Source organism: Malus sylvestris, chromosome 16 (genome assembly GCF_916048215.2).
Source record: "Malus sylvestris chromosome 16, drMalSylv7.2, whole genome shotgun sequence".
In the NCBI taxonomy this organism is placed as follows: Eukaryota; Viridiplantae; Streptophyta; class Magnoliopsida; order Rosales; family Rosaceae; genus Malus; species Malus sylvestris.
The window spans coordinates 6,808,083-6,832,287 of record NC_062275.1 but is presented as its reverse complement, the minus strand read 5'-3'; the positions used below and the strand labels follow the sequence as shown (position 1 = coordinate 6,832,287).

Genomic DNA, 24,205 nt, shown 5'->3' with positions numbered 1-24,205 from the left:
ATATTAGTTTACTAAAAAACGTTACAAAATTCTAGAGACAATAAAGAATATTACACTTAAAAGTTAAAGGGTTAAGTAAAAATGGATTCCTGTTTTTTTTGGCAAGTAATAAGCCACTTGACACATAAGTTTGAGTAATGTTACACTTAATATATTTTCTATACCGTATTTGTACATAGTATAAAGATACAATCATGATCTTAGGTATTAATTTGCAGAAAGATAGAAACAGGGGGCGTGAACTATCGTGGTCTTTACTTCTAAAAAGAAACAATCATTATCATAGGTTAGAAGGTCAACGAAAAAAAATTAATGGGAAAAAAATCAAGCGAATAACTAATCAATCAAAGCAATTAACTAAACAAGGTGATAAAATTGAAGTCAACAAAAAGACCCCAATAGGCAAACCAAATCCCTCGTGAAAGCCCCAAAATCAAATACAAGAGAGGCAAGTAATCAAACATCTTCATTTTTTTCTTCATGAAGACTTTTTGCATTAATGCATGCAGAATATCTGCAGAGTGCTTTTTTCTTCTTACCAATCAAGGTCGCAAGCATAAGAACTATAGCATAAGTAGGGAGACAAATGCAAACCAAATTAGAGTCAAGCGTGTGCTAATATTCTCTTAAACACATATAGAAAAAGCTTAAGGGAATAATCATAAAATAAAAAATGAAGTCAGTAGGAATCACGTTTATATTGTTTTTTGTTTCCACTGCATGGCTGATCATCAAATGGGCCAAATCAAAATAGCGGAAGCCACCATCAGTCGCTTGCCATTATTCGTCACCACCAAACATGCTTCTGTAGATGCTGCTGCTGATATTCATGTCGATCGTACGTGTTTCTTATAATTTTCTCACTCTTGAGGGTTTAGGGTTCCGAGTGCTCTCCTCTCTTCTTTCAAGTGTTTGTAATTACACTTTACTTTGTTTATTTTGATTGGATGCATGGACTAATATTGGTTACGATTGTACGTGAATCTGCAGTTTTCGACAGGCAGTGTCCCGAAAACGAGGTTTGCTGCAATTGCGACGGTAGCAAAGTTCCACCCTTCTGCCTCCAGTGTTGCCATCGGGGGCACTGATTAAACACACATGAAAAACATATTGGATTCTGATCCAATATATTTCTAGCTACCCTTTCAATTTTCAATTTCAATAATATTGTTTCTTGTTAAATAATGTGAAATTTTAATGAATATAAGTGTTCCTTGAACCTTAGTTAATTACATATTTACTCTTCGAGTTAAGTGGTTTGTTCGCAAATATGTCTTAATCTTATCAGGGTTCGAACAGAAACAAGGGTTAGCAATATTCAGTAGTAGATTAACACAGTTAACCTAATGATGGAGGCAATATATAATATGTACCTATTATATATAAAAATAGTTCAAAAAAAATTCATATTCCATACCTACAACATAGATTAACACAGTAAACCTAATGATGGAGGTAAAGAAAAATTGAAATACAACTTAGGAGCACAAAAAGGAGAAACAATATTTAATTATTATATTTAAGCCTAAATTTAAGTTAGAAAATTAGATTTTAATCCTTAAATAAGATGAAGTTTAGTAAAATGTCTTATACAAGATTAAAATTTGATTTTAGTCCCTAGACTCTATTTAATGCTAGCACATGTATTGAATGTCTCTCTTTTTTATTTATAATTTTATAGTGTTCATAAATTAAATTTTATGAAAATATTATAAATTTCAATTCTTGATATGGTAAGTATTTTATATAAGAAAATATTTTCGTAGAGATTTTTCGGTGCACTTATGTTTTTGCATATTTTCTTATGTGTCACTAATTCATTACAATATATTTAGGTACGAATATTTCGGTACACTAAGTTAGTATATTATGTTTAGGTACGGACATTTTGGTACACTAGTTTAGTATAATATATTTAGGTAGCAACATTTTGGTACACTAGTTTAGTATCATATATTTAGGTATTGAATTTTTCAGTACACTTATGTTTTTGCATATTGTCTTATGTGCCACTAATTCGCTACAATATATTTAGGTACAAACATTTTAGTACACTAATTAGTAAAATATATTATGATACGGACGTTTAGGTACACTAATTAGAGGAAGTAAAATAAAATTAATGAATTAAAATGTGTATAATAATAAATTTAATTTTTAATGTAATGACATTAAATAAAATATCTATTAAATATTAAAACAAAAATATAATATGAATTTGAATTAAGTACACATTAGAAGGCTAAAATCAATATTCAATCCAACAATAGGTTTTTATTGAATTTTAATCTTCTTGAAGGATTAAAGTTCAAAAACCCCAAAGATAAACCTATAAATAAGGAATGACATTTATAACAATTTAATAAAAAGATAATAAAAAAAAATAGGGATAAGGGAAATTTTATTTGAACTCATACAACCTCTTTCTACATCCAACTTACTTTTTACATCTATATTATTTTTAAAGAATCAGTCTCTCTTTAAACCCAAAATTACTATCTAAACTACCCTCACAAACTCAATTCAATATATAAAAATTCATCTTTACACCCATTTAGAAAATAAAATCTCAAATGAGTTAATGAAGAATTAAGATTTTGTCATGGCAACCATTTGTTATAGATGAATTGATCAGCATCATCAATTTGTTTTTTTAACCTTGTTAGGAAATGATCTTCGCCAAGCTCTTAATAGAGTAGTCCAAGTAGCTAGCCTGAATGTGATTTGTGGAACTGAGTGATGAATTTGTAATTCAAGATGAAACAGTTCAGTAGCTGCTAGGTAAGCAATTGAACTAGTACTTTTAGAATTTGAATCATGTAAAATTATGTGGACACCTTAGTGAAAGTAAATTTCAATAGAACTTCTCATCACGTTTTCTTGAAGGATCATGGCAGTAATTTTCATTGGAGCAATATATGTTGCTTTTACAGGCATACATAGTTGAATTGGAAGCAAAACTGAACAAATAACGAGAAGAGAACTCACACTTTAAACATGCACTCGTAATGACATGGAAAACATTTTTATGTGTTGAAAGCTTTCTAACTCTTTTGTTTCTTGTGGTGATATTGCTTGAAATTATTGCTCTTCCTGAACGAGTTAACATGAAGCTAGAGAGGAAACGAAAAGCAACCGGATTTGATTATTAGGTGATCGTAGGGTTTTATGGCAGCTCTTAGGAATTTAGTCAGAATCAACGTAGGATAAAGATTGTATGATGGTAGAACTTGATTATTGAGTATGGGTTTATTGATAAATTTTAGTTTTATTCTTAATTTCATATTGTACTTGATGGTAATTATGCAATAGGATAAAATAGACAATTCACATTTAGAATTTAAGTTGGATGTAGAAAAAATATTATATGAGTTCAAATAAAATTTCCCTATGAATAATCACGGCCCAACCCAAAAAGTGGACTAAACCCGATAATCACTCACAAAATTGAACTCATATCAACTTACTCAATGCAGTATGGTAGCACGCAAAAGAATTGAGGCTATAAATAGAGAAACAAATGCAAACCAAATTATAGTTAAGCGTGTGGTAATTAATATTCTCTTAAACTAACATATAATAAGATTAAGGGAATAATCTGGTGTGAGTTGAAGATTTTCCTATAAATATGGCTTGAGCCATCTTTCACAAAAAAATTGTTAAAGCAACTGGAGGGGGAGTGTTAATTAGGTTCATTGAACAATTTGGCTGATTAAATCTTATACATTGGTTCATTGGCCGTTCTACATTATATTCATTGTATGAAGAGTAAGTGGTGTGTATTTGTATTTAATCCATTCATTGCATTTTCTATAAATTTGTACATTTGAGGATGTATGAAATCAAAAAAACTAAACCCAAAATTAGCATAATCATCAAGAAAAATGGAGTCAGTGGCAGCAATCACCTTTGTGTTGTTTTGTTTCCTCTGCATGGCTGACCATCAAATGGGCGGAATCAAATTAGCAGAAGCCAACAGCAGTCGGATGCCATTAATGGTCAGCACCAAACATGCTTCTGTAGCTCCTGCTCCTGATATTCATATCGATCGTACGTGTTTCTTATAATTTTCTCACACTTTAGGGTTTAGAGTTTCGAATAATTTTTTTTTCAATTGTTGGTAATTACATTTTACTTTCTTTATTTTTAGGGAACTTTAACGAAAAACACCTGGTACTATTCACTTTAACGAAAAACCATATTTTACACTAAAAAGTCAATCATGGTACTATTCACTTTACCCTTTATTTTGTCCTTATCATTAAAACTCAAAGTTTTCAAGCCCTTTACATTAGTTTTCCTTTATTATTGGATGCATGGACATTAATTTGGTTGCGATTGTACGTGAATCTGCAGTTTGCCACAGGCAGTGTAACGAAAACGAGGTTTGCTGCGATTGCGACGGTAGCAAAGTTCCACCCTTCTGCCTACAGTGTTGCCATCGGGGGCATTGATTAAACACATGAAAATCATATTGGATTCTGATCCAATATATTGCTAGCTACCCTTTTGCTTTTCAATTTCAACATAATGTTTCTTGTTAAATAATGTGAAATTTTAATGAATAAAAATGTTCCTTGGACCTTAGTTAATTGCAAATTTACTATTCGAGTTAAGTGGTTTGTTCACAAATATGTTTGAAATTTATAAGTGAAAGAATCACAAGTTGCATAAGTGGTGGGTGCGACTCAATCTAATTAGCTTTTTCAAACAGGGTTCGAACAGAAACAAGGGTTAGCAATATTCAGTTTTAGCTTGTGACACAAATCTTATGATGCGCATTACTGAGTCTACTGTAATAAGTTGCACAGCCATACTAGATGGACGCCGTAAATTCAGTTTACACTAGCTGCAAATATACAACGACAGTTTCTGTTTGTTTCATTTACCTTACTGCTAAGGAAGACATGCATGGCATCATCAGAGCCCATTACCATGGGTTGATAAAGGACATTTAACATGTGATAGAGGCATCTACGAAAATAAATAAAAATAATCTACCTATTATATATGAAAATAGTTAAAAAAACATTTCATATTCCATATACCTACACTATTTAGATTAACACAGTTAACCTAATGATGGAGGTAAAGAAAAAATTGATATACAACTTAGGAGCACAAAAAGGAGAAATAATTTTAATTCTTATATTTAAGTCTAAATTTAAGTAAAAGATAAACCTAAAAATAAGGAATAACATTTATCACACAATTTAATAAAAAAGATAATAAAAAAAGCTGATGTAGATAATCAGGTCCTAACCCAAAAAGTGGACTAAACCTGATAATGAGTCACAAAATTGAACTTATATCAACTTTACTCAATGCAGTATGGTAGCACGCAAAAGAATTAATTGTGGCTATAAATAAAGAAACAAATGCAAACCAAATTATAGTTAAGCATGTGCTAATCTAAAACTACATTAATGAAACCCTCTTTGTCAACCAAAAGATGGTGAAAATACATCTTTGTTTTCTATCACAACAAAAAAATTAAGGACAGTAACGAAATTTCACAGATCAAAATTTTGTTTTTTTTTAAACCTCACATACATGTAAGTTTATCATCTCTAATTTAAAAAAAAATTAAAAAAACCTCTCTTCCTCTCTCCCTCCCTTCTCACTCTCACGTTCTCTCACTCTCTTTCTCTCTCCTTCAATTTTAACAACCAAAGTAAAAAATTTCACACTTTATGTGTGGGCATATACTAGTATTCTCTTAAACTACATATAAAAAGATTAAGAGATTAATCTGTTGGTGTGAGTTGAAGATTTTCCTATTTTGAGCCATCTTTCACACAAAAAATTGTTAAAGCAAATGGAAGGGGAGTGTTAATTAGGTTCAATGAATAATTTGACTCATTAAGTCTTATACATAGGTTCATTGGCCCTTCTACACTATTCATTGTATGAAGAGTAAATGGTGTGTATCTGTATTTTAATCCATGTATTTGTGTTTTCTATATATTTGTACATTTGAGGATGAATGAAATAAAAAATAATTAAACCCAAAATTAGCATAATCATCAAGAAAAATGAAGTCAGTGGCAGCAATCATCTTTGCGTTGTTTTGTTTCCTCTGCATGGCTGACCATCAAATGGGCAAAATCAAATTAGCGGAAGCGAACAGCAGTCGGATGCCATTAATGTTCAGCACCAAACATGCTTCTTTAGCTCCTGCTCCTGATGTTCATATCGATCCTACGTGTTTATTATAATTTACTCACAATTTAGGGTTTAGGGTTTCAAATATTTTTTTTTCTTTTCAATTATTGGTAATTAATTACATTTTACTTTCTTTATTTTGATTGGAAGCATGGACTAATATTGGTTGCGATTGTACGTCAATCTGCAGCTTGCCACAGGCAGTGTAACGAAAACGAGGTTTGCTGCGATTGCGACCGTAGCAAAGTTCCACCCTTCTGCCTACAGTCCTGCCATCGGAGGCACTGATTAAACACATATGAAAAACATATTGGATTCTGATCCAATATATTCCTAGCTACCCCTTCAATTTTCAATTTCAATAATATTGTTTCTTGTTAACGAATGTGAAATTTTAATGAATAAAAGTGTTCCTTGGATCTTAGTTAATTGCAAATTTACTCTGAGCCAAGTGGTTGTTTATCTTAAATTTTTTTGTCGCAGATATGTCTTAAACTTGTAAGTGAAAGAATCACAAGTTACATTAGTGGTGGGTCCGACTCAATCTAATTAGCTTTTTTCGGTCGGGGTTCGAAGAGAAACAAAGGTTAACAATCTTAGTTGTAGCGAGTGACACAAATTTTATGATGCGCATTACTGAGTCTATTGTAATAAGTTGCACAACCGTATTAGATGGACACCGTAAATTCTGTTTATCCTAGCTGCAAATATACACGGTTTCTAATTGTTTCATTTATCTTGAGGAAGACATGCTAGCCATCATCAGAGCCCCCTCTGATGGTGTGCAGGTGGTGCCACTGCACATGGTCCCTAGTTCGGTAGGTCCTTTGGTTTACAGTTTTACTTTACCTGTATATAAAGTGTGTGTGTATATATATATATATATATATATATATATATATATATATATATAGTTAATGCTCGTTTAAGAAGTGTTTTTAAATAACTGAAAGCATGTTTAGAAAAACTACTTTTGAAACAAATTCTTTGTAAAAATGCAAGTTTCCCTTGCAGAAGCACTTAAAGTGCTTCTTCAAACTTCTTGCAAGAAGCACTAAGTGCTTTTGGAACACAAAAACATTTTTTTTTCTAAAAGTGCTTTTAATTATTTAAAAGCACTTCCCAAACGAGTCTTTAAAGGTCAAATAATCAAGTTAAGCTCTTAGCCTAAGTGTTATCTAGCTTCTTATCTCTGTCCAACTGGATTCGATTACTTTTTTTTTTTTTTTGGTATTTAAAAGTAAGGAACTTCGAATCCAAAAACATAGAGGACACGGCTAGATAGTCACCACATCATGCATCGTTTTTATTTATTTTCTATTACATTATATCAATTTATACACAATAATAAAAATATAAAATATAAAAGAAAATACATCAATCAAAATTTTAAATTTTCTAAGGACTTCTGTTTGAGTCTTGCACAAAATTTCTAAAATCTCAAGACCGGCCTTGACCATCATGGATAACTTCAAAAAGTTCAATGACCAGTTCACGGATCAATACTAAGATCAGAGAGGTTATTCGAGCAAATGAAAGGGTGTCTTATAATCTCCACTTATGCAAACATGTCCACTGTAAAGTGTCTACTTTTCGTATTAGGCTTTATAACCGATAAACTTCCTTCTTCTGTCCAAAATTACTTTCATCTCTTACGTATAAATATTGCATATATTTATAATTCTGCTTTCCAACCTCAACTGTAAATTGCAGAACTAAATTCCAACTTTAAGTTAGATGGGGACTAACAGTGATGTGAGACTTCATTAAAGCCTTGCTTTACTTCTTATTCGGGTCCCTTAACTTTGTCCTACCCTTTTTCTTTAGCTTCGTGAAGAGAACTTACGTAGAATCAATTTGCCATCACGGTGTGACATATCAATTCAATAACAAAATATTATGTGTATATTTTCACATGACATTTTATTATTGCATGCAATGGTGAAATCATTTCATGCAAGTTTTTCTTCTAAAAATGGCTTGTTTGGTACCTAAGATTGGATTAGATTGGATTGAATTATAAGAGTCTAGGAATACTGAAGTAAGAATTGAAAGTGAAGGTGAAGTATTTTTCAGTTTGGGGGAGTATTTATGGGCATTGAGATAGATAAATTCTCTTCACAAGTATTTCAAATGATCCTTCGTATGGTTTCTCTCCTTACATAATAGGACTTTGACACAATGCACGTTGTTTTTTATTGAATTTTTGGTGAAAGTTGAGTTTAATTAGTGTATTACCCTATCTCACTCAATACATGAGTACAAATCTATCTCACTTATCATGTAAACATCATATTATCGGGTGATGAGATATACGTCGGATCACATGTAAGACTCGCCCTATTTTGAGGTAAAGCATAGTGGCTAGATTTACTTGCTAAGTTGCATTACTTTGAGAAATATGACTTGTCACTTTTCTTGTGCGGGAGGAGTACTGGTGTTTTGTATTTGTGTGAAAGAAATCGGGAAGGTGGCCAGACTATTAAAGGCATGGAGGAATGGGGGGCTCTGACATTTGCATAATCTGGTGACGTAGAACTTGATCTGTCCCTACTGCCCTTATGGACAAGTCTGAAGAGCATCGAATTCGGAACATGGAAAAGGTCGATTTTGGATGTCAAAGCACTTGTTTCTTCTCCTCTTTTTGCTTTTCTTCTTTTTGCCATTAACAATCACTTTGATGCTCAAACTTCTTTTGATTATCACAAACATGCTCTGCATGTGTAAGTGGAATGGAAGGAATTCGAATCAAATCATAGATCGAAAATATGATTTATTTTCCTTTACATAAGATATCAATGCCGCGTGTAATTTCATATTATTCTTCATTCTTGCACTTATCAAGCAGAGAAACAAGTACGGTTTATGTTTTGATACAGATGTTATCATTAAATTTGGGATGACTGAAAATCTATAAAGAGTACTCTTCAAAATTTCGCATTAGCGCTTTTCAAAAATTAAAAAATTAAAAAGAGAAGGAAAAGGTGCACACACGCAACCAGAGATAAAAATAGAAATGGGAAGAAAGGGTGGGACTAGGATCCTCTCCTGAGCTGAGGATGAGGATCCTCCTCATCAAAGGATGTGGGCCGTTGGATGAAAATCTAACGGTTACAATTATTATAACTTTAAAAGGACCTTCCTGTTTGTAACAGTTGGATTTTTATCCAACAGCCTACAAGCATTGATGAGGAAGATCCTCATCCTTAGTTCAGGAGAGGATCCTGGTCCGAAAGGGCGAGCATCTATAAAAAGAAGGGAATATATGAGTAGTATTGCCGATCCAAGGCCCCAAATCTTGGCGCCAAAATCCAAGTCATTCTCCCTCTTCCCTCCCTCCCTTCTGGAGCACGTTATCCCCTGCTCTCGGCTGCAATCCCACCGTGGACCCCACCCATGTTAGTAGCGGTTCACCACCTTCGGAAACAATTTCTCAATGTCTCAATGCAACGATCACCCCTCACTTTCACACACCTACAATAATACAGAAATTGACATGCATTGTGCTTGATTTTGTGTTAAATTTTTTGTTAATTCTAAGTATTTATACCTTTTTTTATAGTCTTTTTTAAAGTTTTCTTATTTTTTATTCTATTGTTTCTATGGGCAATAAACATTTTTAAATTTTCAACCAACCGCAAGAAAAAATTGAAGATATAGAAAAGAGAAATGCTAAGGAAATTCTCTAAAAATAAGACTTTCCATTAATTTTTTGTCACCTCACAGCTTAATATTAAACTTCGTTGCAATATTATAAAATATTATGTGAAAAACATGAGATAACAGATAGTCTCAATTTTATAGAATCTCCTTAACATTTCTCTATTGAAAAACAGCTTTAACCCTACCATCTAATTTGTAAGATTTAAAAATAATAATTCAGTTAGTTTTCCTATTACCATCTAGTTTTGAATGCACATTAAATTTTTTAAGTAACACCGCGACGATATAACAAACGAGCACTAGACATTTGTCCGTCTACGAAAGCGGTCAGCTACTTCCCCGGTCATCACCTCCCCCTCTCTGCTATTTATTTCTTTCTTTAATTATCTCCGTCTTTGCTTATGTCACGAGTTTCCTCGGGTTCTTTATCTCTCTCTCTCTCTCTCTCTATATTTCTGTGAGTCCCGTCTCTGAAGTCTCTGACTGATCGGTATAAACAGGACATGAACTCTTCCCACATTTAAAGCGCAATCTTTCCTCTTCCCCTTTCCCTTTCACTGAGAATACAGAAAGAAAACCAAATCCAAACCTCTTTTCCACCTCTCTCTCTCTCTCCTTTCATCTTTTCCCCCTCACTTTCCCGCTGGTTTCCATTTTATTCCCTGCCTCCTCCTCCTCCGTTTTCATCACTCAAAAGGGAAGAAAAAAGAACCCATCTTTTTTTTTATTCCACCCTTTATTCCCTGCTATATTTATCTCACCGATTCCGCTGCAATTTCCCAGAGAGAAATGGGATTTTCCGGGAAATCTCAGCCGGTGGATCACATGGGTTTCGATTCCGACCCTAAAAAATCATGGGTCGTCGCCGGAATCTCACTACGTGCGCCGTTAAAGCCGTTGTATACAAATCCGGTAGAGCAAGTTGACGGGGAAGAGTGCTCGACGACTCCCACGGCGGAAGAAGCCAGGATTCCGGCGAGGCTGACGTGTCCGCCTCCTCCCAGAAAACGTAAAGCTGCTGCTGCTTCGAAATGCAAATTTAATGGTGCTCGGGAGTTCTTCACTCCTCCAGATTTAGAAACCGTGTTTATACGACGCCATGTTGAAAGGGCCAACTGACTTTTGAAAGTTTCGAATTTAAGATGCACTTCTGGCTCCAATTTCTTTGCCTTTTTTTAGTTTTTGTTGCATTTTTTTTTTAGTCTGAAGTGATGGTCTTTAGGATCTTTGTATTCGGAAGGTAGCTAGGAGATCATTATGTATAGGGTAATTATTATAAATAAATAAAACTTCAGATCTTAGCTTAATTGCTTCATGAATTTTTGCTCTGTTTCTGCTCTGTGAGATTGCTGAAATTTCTTGCTTTTGCTCCTCTTCTTTTTTTGGGCTTTTCACTCAGATCAAACTTGGTGCAAAAAGAAAGACGCAATGATTGATTAGCTGACCTAACTCACATCAACATTACGTTTTTCTTAGTCCTCGTCCAATTGTGATCTCTTTTGCTTTAATAATTCTCTGTTCATGATCATGCGTAGGACTGGCGAGTGACAAATTCCAAGTCGAATCTTGGTAAGCATCCAAAAAAGTCGTCAAACGCCGAATCTACTGGGCAAGAAATCCCTTTCAATGGATTACACGAAGTGGGACTGTTTTTAGACTTGCATGCTAAAATGACGGTATTTTAAACCTATCACAATGTGTCTTAACTTGTTCACATTTCATCACTTAATTAATTTGAGACACCATAATCTCTACCTCTCTCACGCTTTGCATCGCTATTTTACATAGAGTTAAATAATTGATTTGTAAAACCATCATCTTAGCAAGCCCTTTTCCTGTTCGACTAGACTGACCGACTGAAGGAAGCCCCACAGAACCCCTTGAGCCATGGCCCCAGGCGGCTGAGAAAGCCTTTCATCTCTGCCATGATACCATCATCGTATATGTTACTTAAGTCTTGAGAGTCTGGTCATAGTGTCCCACACGCCATGAGTGGTGACCCCCCACCCACCTCGGACTCATAGCTCAAGTCATGCCCAGATGAAAAAGGACAAATCACATGTGGGGTGGGAGGGGAGGATTTGGAATCCTATGTGAGTTTGAATGGCCTTATTTTGCACTTTCTTTCAAACTTAAGTTTTGGAGTACCAATAATTGAGGATCCCACTTATCTTTGCAGTTTGTAGTTTACTTTGATTAAAGTTTCCGTTTTGCAATAGACTATGGAATGTTCATGGAAAACGCGAAGCCTAGTTGTTTATAGGAAACTTTAATGAAGACTTCCGGTATTATTCATTTTAACAAAAAATCACATTTTTATACTAAAAAGTCAATCATGATACTATTCACTTTACCCTTTATTTTATTCTTATTGTTAAAACTCAAAGTTTTCAAGTCATTTTCATTAGTTTTTCTTTGTTTATATACTCATGGCAGAGTTTATATATTATATACAATTTGGCTCGGTTTAGTTCGCTCTTAAAAATATGACGTGTTGGAAAAAACTCACTTTGAGTTCAATTTTTTTTTTTTTTTTAAAGTTTGTCTTCTCATACTTGTTAATTTCCTCAATTTTAGGTTGTAACAAGTACTTAAGAGCGAAACTCTAACACTATGTTTGAACGAGAGAAATAAACTTGAAATTTTGGTAAAAGTCAGAATTTATAAATTGACATGCACCAGTTCCTTTGTTTGGATTCATAAACATAGAAATTTAGAATTTCCGCATGGAAAAAAAAACTTGGAATTTGGGACCTCCAATTCCCAAGTTCAAATTCCATGTAAATATGTGTCATTTCCCAATTTCTATGATTGAGAGTTTAAAAATAACAAATTCCGTATTCAATTTCAATGTTCTTTTAGATTAACTAAACAAAAAAATTTACAAATTCTAGAAAATAAAATCTTGTCATTTCAATTTCCGTCATTTTAAAATTCCTTAGTAATCTTAAATTTCTTCATCCAAACATAGTGTAAATGACCATTATCAACTCAATCAACGTTAACAAAAATTGGGCACAATAAGTTTTTCTCAACACGTCTAGTTTTTAAAGAGAAGACTTACATGAAACGACTTCATTGCGACTATAACTTCTCGGTCTAATAATACAATGTCAGGTTTAACTTTTTTCTTCACTCAACATTGCATTATTGGATCAAAATATCATAGTAATTGTGAATTCATTTCATATAAATCATTCACATCTTCAATACGTCTTGCGTAGATAATCTAATATATGTATATCCAAAAATTCTATAATACTTCAAAATATAGGTCGGCCTTTTAGACTTTTACATTTTGACCATTATATTTTTTAATATAGACCTAACCGTTAAAAAACTTAAAATATCTTATACTTCGAAGTACCATTAAAAATCGGATGCATGATATATATCGAGAATATCCTATAAAAGAATAAGTGAAAATGGTGGTTCCGTTCAGTTCACCTGACCTAGATTTCTTGTGGTATATTAAACGAAGGTTCTTGGGATCGAGCAGTCTCTCGTACAATAAGGTTGCAACGTCTGGCCCGGACAGCAAATGGTAATATTTGCAGGTATCTAGGCATGCTATTGCTACTTTGCTAGGGTTAATTTCTTAATATTATTGGATAATTAGATTCCATATTATTTTGCTAATCCACATTATTGGGGATCACGTGGATGAGGCGATCAAGACTACGTATACAAATCCAAGTAACAAAAAAAAAGCATAAGAAATTGCAAATTTGCAAATAAACCTTTGGTTGTGTTTAGTTCTATGATTGAAAAACGACAAGGGAACAAAGAGTTTTTAATCTGTGGTTATGCTAGAATATGTCATACCACCACCAAATACGGGTTTGGATTACCACATTATGCTTAGCTTAATCCACATAGTGATTAATAATTGGTAATACACTCAACTAATCACGATTTCACATAGTACAAAATTTCAGTCTAGTCATTCCAGTCTAATCATGATTTTCAAATAAATTTTCTCTTTTAGTGAATGCATGAGTACTGTAACTAAAGAGAGATTCTCTTGTATAATCAAGATTCAGTTTTAATAGGATCATCGTTTAATAACAATTTGACACGTGTAAAAAAAAATACATTTATCCATCTAATAAATGACAAAGACGTGATAAATTGGTGATACTAAATAATGTCTCCTAACTAAAGCACCACCATATTAAAGATACGTTTGTGTTGTAACATACATGTGGATGCCCACGTATTGAAAGGAGAAGAAAAAACAAGTTGCATTTTCATCCATTGAAGACTTTTGCTCCACACCATTGAATGCTAATATCGCTATATATGTGAGACTAAGAGGGCCACTCGAGGCCATAAAATAGCGAGCTACTTTAGTGAGATTATATACACTAAAAAAGGTGTTATTTTATTCTCTTATTATTTCATATAAGGAAATAAATTATTGTCGCAGACAATGTAAACATACTTGCTAAATCTCATAAATATTATATCTTATTTACTGTATATGCTGCTACACATATATTACCTATTTTACAACAATTTGCATGTTTGAAGTGTTTCCTCATACATGCATATATATATATATATATATATAAAGCCCTTAAGGAAATGGATTCTCATTTTTTTTATAAAATTGGGGATTAATTGTGGGGCCTATACCATGTCGAATTTTAACGATCTGAACCATTTATTTTGAAAGTTGCATCTCATAGATCATTCTTGCAAAATATTAGTCAAATTAGAAATATTTAAGACATCTAATGGGTTAAAAAAAATTAACGAATACTTTATTATATAAGAAATAATAAAATTTTATCTTGATCATTAAATAGGCAAATAATCTCGGATTGAATTGAATTTTTGTAAAGATGATTTATGAATCGAGACTTACAATATACACGGCTTGGATCATTGAAGTTCGATGTAGAATGGATCCTACACTTAATCCCTATTTTTTGAAAATAAAAATAAAAATCCATTTACATAAAGGACATATATATATATATATATATATATATATATATATATATCTCTCTCTCTCTCTCCAGGTGTCCACCACTCCATGAACATTGAACTGGAAAGCTCGAAATCTTGTTTTATTTTCTCGTGGGGGCAACATGTTACTATGAGTAGTGCAAGCAATCCATTTCCTCGAACTTTACAACTAGTTTTGTGATGAACTGAAGTGTGATTAACATGCCACATTTTGTCATTTGCATATATACAAAATTAGAAAGAAACTGATCAGCGATTGGGCGGCATGTGGGGGGCCATTTTACTGACAGTGGGAGGGTTCATGCTTCAAAAATCTATGCAACCACTTTGGTAGTGGGGTTTTGGGAGCCACCGCCATGCACCACCATACAAAATATGGAATGCTCGTGGCAGTGCCTCCACCGCCAAGTTTGACTGTCTCCCCACGTCAATTCAAGTCTTTGGTCCGACTTTGAATATTATGAGTCAATACTTGTTACTATGTTGTTGGAGCTCAACCAAGTTTGAATCACCATTAAGTAGTAACAATACCCCACCTTCCACCAAAGGAAATTAAATCAGAAAGTGTCTAATGGTAGATTTCTAGACACAACGTTACAGTTTAATAATATTTTTCTTTATTTTCAAATGCGAGGTTTTAAATTTAATTATCATGAATAGTGAGTTCAATATCTAGTTATGGCTTAATTATTTTGTAATTTAGTCTAAATTTTTTCCTAATATAATTGTAAAGAAAAAGTGGCTTATTCAAACGAGAATATCTTGCATTGGTCATTCCAAACAAACACTAAGCGGGTTGTTGAACTTTCAAATTATTAGAGAGACTAAACCATGATAAGTAGGAAACTAAAACACAAGTCTTCATTCTTTTGACTTTGTTCAATCAACTAAGTTTTAATCTAGTGTTCCTCACAATGATGGAAGAAGTCTCAAGTTCAATTTCTTCCTCTAATGCTATAAAAAGAAAATGGCAATAGTAAGAATGATCACTTTTTAACATTTGGTTGCAGAAATAATCACGTGTCGTTGCGTCATCGTTGTGTGGTCGTTATCAAATAATGATCATTTCTACAATCAAATGTCAAGAAATGATCATTCATGCTAATTGCCAAAAGAAAATTGTTCCAAAACAAAAATAAAACCCTAATTGGAAAAGTGGGATTAGGATAGTGGCTAAGTGGGCCGCCGTTGAATGAATTTTGCTTATTCCATGATGTCCATTTCAAACACTGTGGGCCTGCTTGAACTGAAGCTCAAACTCAAATAGTCACCAACCCGCCAATCGTCAGAGTGCACTACAGATTGGCCCATGATTAAAAATAAATAAATATAAAAAATCAGCTATGGGCCAATCCGTAGATGTCCCTAAATAGTTGGGGTTAAGTCGAATTCCTACTGAAAATGTAAACCATTATTTGGTATTTTTGTTTGTATGAGAAAGTTGCAAGTAAATTAGAGTTGACCTCAAAATTTGGCTCTTTTTTTTTGTGAGGGGCAAAAGTATGCTGATGTTGTATGGTTAAAATTGTTCTTCGATCATCATGCCAGTTTGTTACGGGGGCGACAGCCATTGTTCTTCATAACCAAGAATCACCGGATTCGAACCCTACACGTCGAACAATTGACCGGTTCACGAGAGGAATTTTGGCATGACTGTCTGGCTAGAACAACTCGAACACTCAGTGTGATCAACATGATCACGGAGTTCCAATGCCCAATTTGCCGATTCACTAATTTTGAACGGCCAGATTCGGGTGTATCAAGAACACCTATCCATAGTTTCAAGCAGGTCGAAACTCAGATAAAATAGAGATGACCCTAATCCCTAAACCCTTTTTCATATAAACAAGTCATCCACATCCACTACAATGTTAAAAAGCTAATAAGTAATTTGAACCAATTTACACCATCAAACTATTGCATTTGCATCCCTGCATTTACTATTTGCACTTTTTATCTTAAAATTCAACGATCTTTCTGTGAGCCGTGTGTTCCTTCCATTCGAAAAGTATCAAACTGATGATCCTACTACTACTGCACAGCACGATCATATCACACAAAAAACACATCGGTCTTCTACCTTCGAGAATTTGTACTCACGGCACAAATGTCAACCTTTGCGAGTGACCTCCAGTGTGGTACAAATTGAGGTGATATATCGCCTTGGACACCAACTCTCTCAACTCGGGATGTTGGGGGAGTGCACTGCGGTCGGCCCCTTCAAGGGCAGTCAACACCCTAGTCGGTTCCAAAGAGTTGGTATTGCCAGAGTGTAATGCAAGGTAGCAAAGGAAAACCAATCCGTGTAGCTGCGAGTGCTCGTTGCCCCTTAGCAGTTTCATCAGAGGCAGAATAGCATTGAACTCAATTATTGTCTTCGAATGCTCCATACAGAGAAAATTATCCGGACAAGCAAACTTCCCAAGTGAAATTGCTGCTTCCGTAGCCATGTCTAGATCTTTGTGACTAAGTTGAGTCACTAGCGGACCAATGACCCACGTCTCTCGAGCAGGGAATGTCCTGGCCAACGAACCAATCGATTTAATGGCAGGTATTTGCAATGTTGGGCTATCCACCTCTTTGATCAGTCTCAAGAGCTGATCCACAACCGCCTTGGCAGCCGGCGAATTGGTCTTGAATGCAGCTCGTCTAAGGTCAGCATTGGATTCAGCTGCGGCTGATATCTCCATTATAGTCATCAAACAATTGTATTGCAACTCGCCCTGCTCCTTCTCCACCAACTTGGCCAAACAAAGCAGACCTTTGGTCTCAGTTATCCTCCTACTATTCAAAACACTGCCTCTAGCAAGCATCCACAACGCGGCGGCACAGCTAACTTTCAGCTGAAGCTTTACATGAGGTTTCTCATTCTCCCTCTCCTTCCTATAATGCCCGCCTCGACTACTACCCTCCGAATAATAAGAATACGAAGAACTTGAATACGTATTTGAATAATTACAGTCACGACTACTGCTACTGCTACTCCGTTTCGGTTTTGCTAATGTGCTCTTCTCCATTTCCTTACTAATCTGAATCAGAGAGTGAATGCTTTGCTTACCCAATTGATGATTATTCTGGTCCTCCCCGAACATCTCGAACGACAGCAGCGTCACCAGCGGCCTGATCACATTCTCTCTGGCAAAATCCTCCTGGGCAATGCTGTCATACTCTGCCATTCGCGCCACCAGGGTCGCCACCCGGCTCTGAACCCTCATCGGTGAGTCGCCCAGAACCTGCACAATAATGGGCACCCCAACCTCATTCACAATAGTGCTCACCTTCTCCTGATCACAAGCCAGATTATACAGCGCCGTAGCCGCCGCAATTTGGGCATCCGGCGACGAGCCCTCTTTCAACAGTTTCAGCAGCGGCGAGACTCCGCCTTCGTCGACGATAATCTTCTTGTTCCTGTCGTTGTCATCCGCCAGCGAGGCGAGCTCGTTGGCGGCCTCGATACGATACGGCAGCTGACCCATTTGGACGGTGGCGATGAATGACCAGACCCACGAGAGAATCGGGTCGTTGCTGGCAATCGGGGCCAGGGAGAGTTCAATTCCGTTGTTGCCCGCGGTGTCCGGGTCGAGTATGCTCAGCAGCCACTTCATGTCGCCGACGGAGGACTCGAGGAAGTTGAAGAGCTTCCGGAAGTCGGTGGCCCTCGTGATCGTAACGACACGTCGTAGGACGCTCCGGCGCTTGCACTTGCGCACCAGGGTTAGGACCCGCTCCAAATTCTTCGACACCTCGGCGATAATGCACCGAATCGGACGCTCGTACAGAACCGGCGCCGACGTCGCGAACCGGACCACGGTTCGGAGATTTTGCGAGAGGCGATCCACCTGCTTCCCGACCTCTGAGCACTCCAGCTTGAACGACTTTGCCTCGTCGACGGCGGTCCGAACCCGCTCCGACAGCAGAATCGGGTACGACAATTCGTCCTCGATTCGCCTCTCCTCCGAAGCCATCGCCCACTTGGATTTCTACTGTGTTTTTGTTTGTCTGAGGCCGAGTCAACTGAGTCGACGACGAGTCAGCGGACGAGTTAAAAAAGCGTGGGAAGTAAAAGAGTAAGGGTTTTTTGTCCGTTTTATTCTCCTCGGCATGTTTGCGTGCGGGTTTGCGTGCGGGTTTGGTGACTGCTCTGTCCTGATGAAATTCTTTCTCTTTTTCCTTGGTGGGAGTGTAAATCCACTCCCCGGAAAGGCGCGTGGATTGGAAATTCGGGGTGAGCCGAGTCAGTTAGTCTTTTCTGTAACCGTTGTTTACCTTGCTTTCTACTTTTCATGTTTTAATTGACATTTCCAAAGCGTGTGGGGTCCAGTTGGAGTGGGGAGTGTTCAGTAAACGCGGAGTTTGGAGCGTGGAGTAGGGGATCTTTTCAACTGTTGACTTCAATTTCCATTTCGAGACTCGTCCATTTCTCCTCATGTTGAATTCATTCTTTGAAGCGAGCCAACTACTAAAAATGTTAAAGTTGCCCCTATGTCAATAAAAAAAAAAATATACGTGGCGATGGGTTAATTGAAGGCCATACTTTCTGCGGTCAAATTCATTTAATAATGTTTTATTTGATTTGATGTAATATATAATAAATATTGTTGTGTGTTCCGGTATTTGATTAGATTTTTTCTGAAAGCCAACCCTATATATTTTGAGCACCACATTATGTATTCAAAAGGCGACAAATGTAAAGTTGAATCATATTATTGAGAACAACTTATTAGGTTTAGTTTATCAATTTTTTTTAATGTAGATAATATCGTTTGTTAAAAAAATAGGACGACAAAGAAGTTTATGATTAGCGGAGCATCATCTACCTTAAAAATAATTAGGTGCTCATAACCACGCCACATTATATTAAAATAGTATATGGATTTTTTTTGTATTTAAACAAATTATATTATCTATACTATAGGGTGGGGAAGTGAGTCATAATAATGTGCTTAAGATATTTCAGTTACAAATAAAGAAGAATACCACTAGATTGTAGTACTAAGTGACAAATATATGAACCGCATAAATAGCCATTATTTGAATACGGATGGGTACGTAGAATCTCTTCCCTTGATTCGTAGGTACGTCGTCCTATCAGAGCTTAGCGAGTAACCCGTTCTGAATAGGTTTTGCAGCCATCCCATTGTCCTTGAGGTCCAAATCGCATGAGATGAAATTCTTGCAAATTCTTGCACTTTGGAGGTGCAAATTCTTGCAAATATACATGCCTTTGATTCCATTAAGTACTGATTTCAAGTTTTACACTATCGATAGTAGGGCTGGTTTCGATTTGGTAACCAAACTGAAAATGCCAAACAAAAAATCGATTCGAAATTTCAGTTAATTAAAAAACCAAATCCAAAATGAACCGAAATTTTCGGTAAACCGAATTGGATTGGTTTTTGTTTGTTAGGCCGAATTTTTTGGGCCCTTCCAATTTTAGCCTGTATTTAAGTGACCATTTGGTGTAATTTTTATGTGAGTTTTGAGGATTTGGATTTGAGTATGAAATTTTATGTAACTTCAAAATTCAAATGGCACAATAAGTTGAGTTCAAGTTGAAAGTTGAAACGGAAAGCAACTAGTTAATGAGTCGAGAGGGAGAGGGAATGAGTCGAGGAGGAGATATAGAGAATGAGTCGAGAGGAAAGAGGAAGAATGACTTAATGAATTTGTATGGTCTCAATAAAATACACTATTATATTATATATTTTTAATAATAATAAATTTTGGTTTGGTTTGGTAAAACTGAACTGAAAAGTTCGATAATTGTCAGTTCCAGTAATTTCGGTTTCAATTAATTCGGTTTTGGTATGCGGTTCATAAAATTCCAGCCCTAGTCGATAGCATCATATGTTGAATAAAACCGTCCTAAGAAAGAGGTATAATGTAACAAAATATAAAGACAAGTCAACAATTACGAAGAAGTTGAACAAAAACAATAAATTGCGTACCATGAGAGTAAAACCAGTCTTCCAGTCGAGGAATGTGTGTCACTCCAAATACATACCTGTAACATTTGGACATCAATCAGATCATAGAAGTCTTAAGCGAACAAACACTGGAATTCGAATCACAGCAAGACAAGGCTATTTGGTCCCTCGAATCGCTTGCAATAGCTATCGATATAAACAACGAAAGTGCTGATGCACGGGTACATATAAGTCCGGGTGCAATAGTTGTACCATACGTTCGGGTTTCTCCTGGTTGCAGTGCACCTACGCTTAGTATTCCTGTAAGTTTCACCTCAGCTTCAATATGCCCATCCTACAGAACGAGAAAGTTGATAAGCATCACCATCGCTTTATTTTCTCATCTCGAGCGACAAAATCATAACCAAAAGAAAGGGAGCAGGCCACGGTAGGTCAACTGGAGAAGAAGCACACAGATCGTCTAACTTCTGCTAAACTTGTTCTCCAATCCTGATGCTTCCATAAGATTCCGTGATCATCCTCATGCAAGCAAACACAATTTTCAATTGTTTCAACACCTGCGGTGAAATTTGTTAAGTTCGCATCAAAGTACTTGATATAGCCTAAACAATCGCAACCTCCGGCCTCGACTACCATCAATATACGCGACGGAATAGATAACCAAGCCTTCCTTGGAGGTAAAACCAACGCAGAAATTCCACTGCCAACCGGAAATAAAAAGAAAATACGAATCAATATGACATGCTGATGTGAGACAATCCAATGGTGCAGTTCCAAAAAATAATCAAGAATATTTCAGCCATAATTACTTGACGAAAAACCTAACACAAGTATAACGTACAGTGGAAGAAAATCAAACTAAAGGTATGACTGCGAGACGCCATTATTTTATGTTATTTTGTTTTAATTAAGCTGATTCGTGAAATGGGCTTTCAGCCTTTTCTTTATGATGTATCTGGGCTGGGCCTATTTTTATGTTCACTAATGTGCCTTGCTAAATGCTCAAATGAGGTTCCAGCTCAACATTGATCACATAAACTTAAAAAAAAAAAAAATGACAGTGTACATGTAACGTGCTTGTCCATAATTGATTTGGATTGGCCCCAAATGACCCAGGAGGATCCCGAGGATCCTCTTTGTGAGGACTATATGGATCATTCAATTACATCCGTTTATCGTATATTGCTCAGTCAGAAATCATTGTAAATATTTCTTATTTAAAATTGAATATAAACAATACCTGACAAAAATTGGTCGCAATATACGATAAACGAAGGTAATTAGAGGATCCGACGAGGATCCTCTTTCCCAAATGACATGAAAAATTATGGACCTTACAATTATTGTACATTTAGAATTGGCCAAATCGGATAAATGATCCTTGTGGTTATAAGGTATTCAGAAGATAGTCATGTGCTAAAAAAATTCGGATGTAAACCCATGTTGTGTATGTTAACAAATTTAGTGCAAAAGTGATTTTTTTGTTAACTATCGGTAAAATTGTACTTTGATTTAACCTTTTGGATTTCTGGGTTTCTATCAAGACTTCACCATTTTTGAGAGAGAATCGAGAAAATGGCCAATGGGGTAGGGAGAGAAAGTGGGTTGGTGCTATTTAGCGATGATGAGCTGAGAGAGATGAGCAGGGTGAATAGAGGGTCGGACCATATAGAGGTCACGTGTGGCTGCACCAACCACATATACGATGATGCAATCGGGAGGCTTAGGGTTTTCGTCAATGGTGACCTCGAAGTCACCTGCGAGTGCACCCCTGGCTGTCAGGAAGGTCTTTCTTTTTGCCGTTTTGATCTTTCTCACTTTGTTGCTTTTTGGGAAAAAAAGGTTTTTATTTTTAATGCATGTTGTTTGCGTTTTGAGCTGCTTTGAGTTCATCGTGGACTGGGTTTTGACGTTGATGGCTGCAGTCTGTCAGTCCCTTTCCGGTCTGCCGAATCTGCTGGGTTTGTATTTGATGACGACGAGCGTTTGCTTTTGCTTTGCAAGTTGTTCAATGTATTTTTGCTAGGTATACAGCTGATGTGTATGTTGTTTTGTCTCACTGAATGCCTTCTCCTTGCTGGGTATACAGTAGCTATATGTTTGCCTACTCTTCATATGGTGGAGTCCAGATGGTTTTTGGCTTGTTTGTGGAGTAAAGAGCTTTTCTTTAAGTTGGTGTGTTAAGAATGAAACCTACATTGCCAGTTTCGCGGCTAAACTGCACCAACCTACTTTCTCTGTCTACCATTCGCCATTTTCTCGATTCTCTCTCTAAAAAGGTAAAAAAGGTGAAGTCTTGATAGAAACCCACAAATCCCAGAAGGTTAAATCAAAGTAAAATTTTACCCATGTATTAACAGATAGTTAATAGAAAATTTATTTTTGAACTAAATTTGCTAACGGAGTACACTACAAGGGTTTAAATCCGAGTTTTTTTAGCATATGGACTATCTTCCGAATACCTTATGATCACATGGATCATTTATCCGATTTGGCCTTTAGAATTTTAGACACATCCTAGATCCACAAGATGAACAAACTTCTAAGCGTGGACGATTGAATCATGTGACTGTGTTAATACATACAAAAACAACTGACTTCTCATACTTTGATGTCATCCCTATGTAATATTATATTATTGAATTAGAATATCATAAACAATATTTAAAATTTCTTCGATACGATTGATATTTTCATGAAGATATAAAAAAATCAAAGAAATATATGAAAATAGAAGGTGAAGTCTTAATTTTATCTCATATTAGATAAACTCTTAAGTTTATGTTAAAACTTAAAATCGACATATATTGTCGATATTTCTTACGCATCTTTTAAATATTGGAGAAACTCGTATTTTGTCCAAATCAATGTTTTACAGTCCTAAAGTTTTTTTTAATTATCATTATTTATATAAAAAACAACTAATATCGATATTTCAATGCATTCATCGATATTTCTACAAATTTTCATATCAATATTTTAAATACTAATCATAAATGACGCTAAAATGTTTCGTACAAGTCATTTTACATGACCACGTAAGTATATCATTGATTGTCAGCTGCTTTTAAAAATACAAACAGCCATGATATGTACATCGGTAGACTAGTAGCTTCTGTTCTAACAAGACTGACAAATTATCCGGTGAGGTGCAAGGACATTGGAGAAAGTGGCCACTCATAATCTGGCAGCCAAATCGATCAAATGAAAAGAAAGATGTGGAATTAACTCCGTGTTGTCCACCCGCCCACATGGTTCCAAATTAGTTAACGGGGATAAACAAACAAGGCAGTCTCCTACTGCCGGCACACGTCAATTTTAACCACGTCAACCAAAAAAATATCATCTAATGGTCTTCGAGAGCTGAATTTTTGAAAGGGGGAGAGTGATTTTTTTGACAATATTTTTCGTTTCTGCATGGTCTTTTGTAATTTGGGTAAGGTTTTAAAAGATATTAGACGCTAATTGGATGATGA

General features: G+C 35.6%; 2 protein-coding genes across 2 annotated transcripts; one reads left to right on the top strand and one right to left on the bottom strand.

The window, feature by feature from the left end:
- The first annotated feature begins 10,210 nt into the window (after positions 1-10,210).
- On the top strand, positions 10,211-11,135 carry LOC126608013 (cyclin-dependent protein kinase inhibitor SMR6-like). The gene has a single exon (XM_050275751.1). It carries the CDS (start codon positions 10,618-10,620, stop codon positions 10,945-10,947), a length of 330 nt encoding a protein of 109 aa, XP_050131708.1. The 5' UTR covers positions 10,211-10,617; the 3' UTR covers positions 10,948-11,135.
- Positions 11,136-16,604: 5,469 nt separating this feature from the next.
- LOC126608012 (uncharacterized) lies at positions 16,605-19,001 on the bottom strand. Its single transcript, XM_050275750.1, has one exon. It carries the CDS (start codon positions 18,765-18,767, stop codon positions 16,899-16,901), a length of 1,869 nt encoding a protein of 622 aa, XP_050131707.1. The 5' UTR covers positions 18,768-19,001; the 3' UTR covers positions 16,605-16,898.
- Between the last annotated feature and the right edge of the window lie 5,204 nt (positions 19,002-24,205).